Raw genomic sequence first — 6,491 nt, 5'->3', positions numbered from 1 at the left:
TGTTCCCCTCCCTCTGCCGCCGCCCAGGCCCCCATTTCCCTAGCCTGTGGGCCCTCCAGCTTCTGTCAATGAGTCCGGGGCGCGTGCTCTCCAGGACCTTCAGCACAGCGCTCACAGCCCAAGTCTCCCTCCCGAGGGTGCGGCCTTGCCTCTGTCGCTCTCTCTGGCTCCTTCCTTGCTCTCGGCCACTTGGGCTTGTTTTCTTTTTTTCCTTCCTCTCTCTGTTCCCGGTCTCTCCTTTCTGCCTCTGTGTATGTCTTCTCTGTCTCCTCACCCTCCGTCCCCAACCCTGTGTTTCTTTTTCTCAGTCTTCAGTTTCGTTTGTCTCCCTTGTCTCACTTGTCTCATTCCCTCTCCCCATTTCTCTGCTTTTCTGTGCCTGGCTCTCCCTTCCTCGTCTTCCCTGTCTCTCCGTGGGCCACTAGCCACCTCTCTTGCATCTCTGTCGGCCCCTTCCCAGCCTTGGCCTTCCTGATCCACAGCCCCTCCCTATCTGTCCCCCATCTCACACTCCTAGTCTCTCCTTCTACTTCCTTTAGCAGGGCGCTGACCAGGCCTCAGGACCCTAGGCCTGGACACCACCAGCACCAGGGGACACCAGGTGCCTCAAACCTCATGACCTGCCTCCAAATCCAAGCCCCATAAAAGGGGTTTTGCAAGTGACAGGAACAGAAGAGCTAGTGCTCAGGGGTCCAACATGTAAATCAGGTAACAAGAAAAGAAGGAATAGTTCAGCTATGTGCCAGGCCTCCTGGTAGGACAGGCTTGATAGACCAACACTTGAAGTGAGGACTCGGTCCTGGGATGGGTGACCTCAGGAGGCCCACAGTTACCTCCTGTGGACACCAGCTCTGCTGGCTACTGTTCTCCCCTCCCACTATACCTCAGCCAAGCATTTGCCCTGTGTTGGGGACTTCAGAAGGATGACATGAAGGACCTAAAGTCCTTAATGGAAGACTGGCCATTGGCTGGGTCTGGGCACACTTCTCCTTTTGCCTCAAAGGTGCAGGTTGGCCATGGAGTCAGCTGGTCAGGGGGGTTATGTCCAAAGTGCCCAGAACCCGCCTCTGCGTTGGGCTGAGCTTCTGTGGCAGCACAGAGCATTATCCTCAAAGCTCAGTGGTGGGAGCTGCAGGATGTTGCGAGATGATGATTCCAGATTCACAGAGCTCATATGAGAACCGAAGCCGTGGCACCATCCATGTGGCCACCACACAGTAGGCATTCAGTAAGTTAGTTGATCATGGCTAAAACAGGGCTGCCCCATGCCAAGCATTTTACTCACTTCCCTTCTGAGGTTGGCACAATCATTATCCCCAGTTTACAGACACAGAAACTGAGGCTCTGAGCAGTGAAGGGTCTGACCAAGATGCAAAGAATTAGAATGTTTGAAAGCCAAAGTCAGTCTGCTCTGAAACTACTTTCCCCCTGTCCCCGAAGGCCAGCTTTGGTGTCTCAGTATAGTTTTTCCCTCAGACCTCCAGGCTGCCCAGTTGTGTCCAGTTGCCTCCTTCTGAAGGTGGCCTGGCCTCCAGAAATCCAGATGAGTGCATTCCCACCTGGGCAGGAAGGAAGGGCAGGATGTTTCTTTGTGCCCAGAGAGGCACAAAAGAAAGGCAAGATCTACTTTCCTCTCCCCAACACCCTGCCTTCTGGCAGTGGTACTCCTCATCACGCCTGACTTTTTCCAGCCCCTCCATCCCCCATCTGGCCATTGCTTTTTTGTCCAGCTGCAGGAAATTGGAGGCCCCCTGACCTGCCGCCCCATCCACCAGGGTTCAGTGTCTCCTGGTGGTGGGGGGGGGGGCATGTTGTGCCACCTGTGGCATGGAGCTGGGGAATCCTACAGGGGTACACCTCATCCCATCCCTCCTCAGCCCTATCCCCCATCCCAGTATCAGTCCTTTTGTCTGTCTCCTTCCTGGGGTCTTATCTTTCTCTAGCCTTTCTCTGCCACACCCCCCTTCTGTTTTTGTCTGTTTTCTTGCTTTTCCTGGCTTCTCTCTCTCTCTGTGTGTCTCTCCCCCCTCTTTTCCACTCTCATCTGTCTCTTTGTCTCTCTCTCTCTGTCTCTTTTTCTCACTCACTCTCTGCCTCCCTCCCTCAAGCCCCTCCTTGCTTCCTTCCTGTCTCCCTGCTCATCTTGATGCATCCTGCAGCTCCCCCCACTGAGCCTTGAGGATAATGCTCTGTGCTGCCACAGAAGCTCAGCCTGACACAGAGGAGGGTTCTAGGCATTTTGGACATAAGCCCCCTAACAAGCTAAGCACTATGACTTAAGTGCCGGCTGGGGATGTGGGAGGCCAGGTAAGACTGCAGAGGGCATGGCCATGGTCCAAGTGACCTCATGTAAGCACAAGGTGGGAATGGCTATGTGACCTTGGCAATGAGCTTGCCTTCTCTGAGCCTCAGTTTCCTCACCTACAAGACTAGGGCAATCATAATACTATATCCACCCTTGTAAGATTGTGAGACTTGGAGAGCATAATGCAGCAGAAAGCATGGTGCCAGGCACATCACAGGCACTCAGCAAACACGGGTTTCTCTCCCCTTGTTGCAATGAGTAATGGCCCATGTAGCCCATGCTGGGAAATTAGGGAGGCAACAGAAGACCCAGGCCCCATTTCCTGCCTTGAGCCCCATTGCAGCTAGCCAGGCAGCTGCCCACCAAGGGCTGAGTCCCTCGCTCTGCACTACCCTACATGATCTTACACCACCTTCACAGTCAGCTTGCAAGTCTAGGGTCATCAAACCCATTTTCAGAGGAGAAACCAAGAGATGTTAACAAGGTGGGGATTCAAACCTAGATCTGTCTCCAGATCCTGCATTTACCCATCAGTTGGAGCTCCTCCAGGCCAGGATGATCTATAGGTGGCCATCTCCCAAAACCCCTGGCTGGGCAGAGTAGGTGTTGATAACTATTGACCAAGTAAATGAATGAATATATGAGTGAAAGAGTGAACACATGTCTTCATTGACTTTGCTAAGATGTGTCATGGTGTCCTCCCAAAAAGGGATTCTACAGGGAACCAAGGAGAGATGGGTGATAGTCGGGGGCAATGGGGTTAGGTGGGACCTAGCACTAACCAACTCTTTATTAACTAACCCAGATTAACCAATTCTGAATTAACTAAATCAGCACTACTAACTAGACCTGAATAACATGTTGATTCACTCCCTTTTCATGTTTTTCCCCAAGCTTTCCAATAATATCAAAGAAAAATTCTCAGTTTGGGACCAATGTGTCTCTAACGCCTCTCTAACGTTTGTTCTTGTCCATTTTTAATAGTTCTCAAGCTCCGTGTAGTTGACATCAGCATTCTAGGATTGACTTATATCTGAGACCTGGTGGTATTTATTGAAGTTTTTAAAAAGGGAGTTGAAGACAAATATGAACTAGGTCCTAAGCTAGGTGGTACAAAAATGACTGAAATTTGGGAAATGTTGGCCTAATCCTGTGATTTTGTGGACAAGGACATGGTGGCTCAGAGAAGGGCAGGACTTTGCCTGGCACCCAGCGGTCAGTGGCTGGGCTGGCCCAGAGAAGGCAGCTGGGCCCTTCACCCTTGCCTTAGCAGGGCTACCCCCACCCACCCTGTCTCGTCCATCCTCAGCTGTCTGGCTGCCCCGAGGAGGAAATGTTTTTCTTCTTCAATTGGAAAAAATAACAGTGGGGCCAGGGCTGTGCTGGGAGGAGGGGCCTCTTGCCCTGGGCTCCTGGGCCCACCCTTGGAAAACGCTTTCTCTGCAGAGAATGCTCCTGACACACTGACCCCTCTAAGCTCTGCCTTGGCGACAGGAAGGTGCTGGAAGCAGAATCCTCCAGGACAACTTAGCTCCCTCAGCCATGGGCCTAGATAGTGACAGAAACTATGGCTATGGCTTATCAGGGGCTTTCTGAGCCCTGTCTCAGTTCCTCTTGGGAGCAACCCTGAGAGGGGGGTTTGACCAGCCTATTCTACAGATAGGGACACTGAGGCTTAGAGAGGCATTCCACTTACCTATAGTCACACAGCTCACTAGCATCCAAACGCTCCTCTTAGCTGGGCTCTGATCCTGACCACCTGTGTCACAATGCAGGTGTCACCTCTCTTTCAGCCTCAGTTTCCTCATCTGAAAAAGGGGGTATATAATCCACCTCTCAGGGCTGCTCTGAAGATGAAAACATACATGTGAAAAATGCCTGCACATGAAGTGTGGTATTGCTGACTTCCCAACTCCAAATCTCAGATTCTTCCCCCTAGACTCCCTGTGGGGCAGTAAGGAGGGGCTTCTCCAATCTGCCAAGGCTGTTAAGAAGACAGCCCCAGAGCCACATAACAATTGTCATCCTCAAAGCAGCCACCATTGGTAAGAGGGTCATCCTTTTAGGTTGCCCATTAGAGCTTTAATACATGAAATCACCTGTTTAATTAGCCCTCCAACAGGTCTCAAAAGGCAGATCCCTGTGAGTAGTCCCTCCTCATAAATGTGGACACAGACACTGATGCTCAGAAAGGACTAGAGGCCTGCCCGAGGTCACACAGCAAACAGGGCCTAAGGGAATCCTGCTCCTTTCTTGCCCCTTTACCCCTCTATACTCAACCACTTGTCACTGGCCCCATGTCCCACCTGTGCAGCCCATGAGGGGCCAAAGTGACCCTCAGAGGTGACACGACAGGAGATACAGCACACGTCACACTAATGCGTTTAAATTACAGACAGTTGGTGCTGCTGTCACAACTCTGCTGTTGGTGTTTCCCCAGCCAGGCTGGGCTCCCCACTACAGCGCTAGGGAAATTCGGAGTCTTGGCCTCTAGTTCTGATCCCACTTCAGGATTCTAGATGCTCCCCTTTTCTGCCTCCCCTGTTGGATATCATCACTGGGGATCTAGTCTCAGGGCTTAGAAGGTGCGGCCCTGCCTCGCCTATTGGGGACAAGTCCCTGGGGCTTCTTGCATTGTATCCCTGTGGGGCAGGAGGAAATGGTTCTCATTCCTGAGTGTGAGAGGCACCCTCTCCCCACTCCAGGCATGTCCTTGGTCAGAGGACTGGACCCAGCAGGGGTGGGGTGGGGACCCATGCTGGGCGCCTGGCCTGCCGAGCCCCCCACTTGGCCCCTTTGTGCTCTGTGCTACGGATAATGGGCAGCATTCTCAGACGCCCAGTCATGGGTCTGGGCCAGAGAAGGGACCCCGGGCAGTCCCACACTGAGCCCTCTGTCCAGCAGCCGCCTTGGAGGGGCAGGGCCGCCCCAGGGGCCCCCACCCACATTCCCTGGCCATGGCCATCACCAGGCGACAGGCCCCCTGAGCAGACTGAGAGGCAGGCAACCACAGCAACCCCTGAGCAGACAGGAGGCGCCCCATGATTGTGTCCAGGTGACCAGTGCTGCAGGAGACAGATACAGCCAAGCAGGACAGGGTCATGTCAGGAGAGCACCTACAGTCCTTAAAAAAAAAAAAATTGAAGGTCTGTGCTGTTGACCCCATTGGATAGCTGAGTAAACTGAGGCTAAGGAAGGCCAAGCAATAGTCCTGGGTTTGAACCTGGGTCTATCTGACCATGCCTATCCAGTGGATATTGCCTGAGTACCTACTGTGTTCCCTGAGGACACAGCAGTGGCCACATGCTGGAGCAGCAGGACTGAAGGGACACATGGGGAGTAATCAGCCAACTAGGTCAATGGAAGCAGGCAGGACAGGCTTCCCAAAGGAGGTGGTACCTGAGCCAAGGTTTACATAGCTCTCACCCATTTCCTGGGTGCCCAAGATGTCTGGGGCTGTCACCCAGCCTCATCACATCCTCACAAGGCAGGAACAGGAAACAACATTGCAGAGGGGAGACTGAGATTCAGAGAAGGGACTTGCCCCGTCATCCTGTAGTCCTGGGACCCGGGCTGAAATCCCAGCTCTTTTGCTTCCTATCTGTGTGACCCAGGCTGAGTCCCTTCATCCCTCAGGGCCTCAGTTTCCACACTTGTAAAATGAGTATAAGAGTCTATACCTCTCCAGGCTGTGGGGATGACATGCAATAATCCCTGTAGAGCATTCAGCAGCACCTGACCCATGGCAAATGCTCACTCAGTGACATTTTTTATTACAGTCATTGATGGGGAGAGGTGTTGTTGCTCTCACTCCTCCATGACTTGGAAAAGTCCTTTCCTTGCCCTGCCTTGGGAAGGGATGGAGCTTGGAGCTCAGCTTTGGTTTTTCTGTTAGACACCCACAGGGCAGTTCTCCACATCCACTACCTCTCACCCCAGACAGGGCCTCATGGCAGATAACAGCAACAACAATAATAATAATATCTAACATAGTGCCTAAGGCACTTGATGGCTAACCAGAAGGCTGGCAGTTCAAATCCACCAGCCACTCCTTGGAAGGAAGGTTGGGCAATCTACTTCCATAGTGATACCACCTCGGAAACCCAAAGAGGGGTCACTATGAGTCAGGTCCGACTCGACGGCACACAACAACAACAATACTTCTATAGCCCTTCTATGGGTTAGG

The 6,491-nt window shown here is 52.6% G+C and overlaps 1 protein-coding gene across 1 annotated transcript in view; it reads right to left on the bottom strand.

Moving 5' to 3' along the window:
• The window catches only part of PLXND1 (plexin D1), a 61,009-nt gene extending 59,905 nt beyond the window's left edge, over window positions 1-1,104 (bottom strand). The window contains exon 1 of the mRNA XM_007956754.1: window positions 938-1,104. Within this exon, the coding sequence (XP_007954945.1) occupies window positions 938-1,104 (167 nt within the window). The remainder of the gene's footprint in view (window positions 1-937) is intronic.
• Between the last annotated feature and the right edge of the window lie 5,387 nt (window positions 1,105-6,491).

Source organism: Orycteropus afer, unplaced genomic scaffold, assembly GCF_000298275.1.
Source record: "Orycteropus afer afer isolate SDZICR_OR568_19922 unplaced genomic scaffold, OryAfe1.0 scaffold00661, whole genome shotgun sequence".
Lineage (NCBI taxonomy): Eukaryota > Metazoa > Chordata > Mammalia > Tubulidentata > Orycteropodidae > Orycteropus > Orycteropus afer.
The sequence above is the reverse complement of the archived record's forward strand: the minus strand, read 5'-3'. Positions and strand labels throughout refer to the sequence as shown.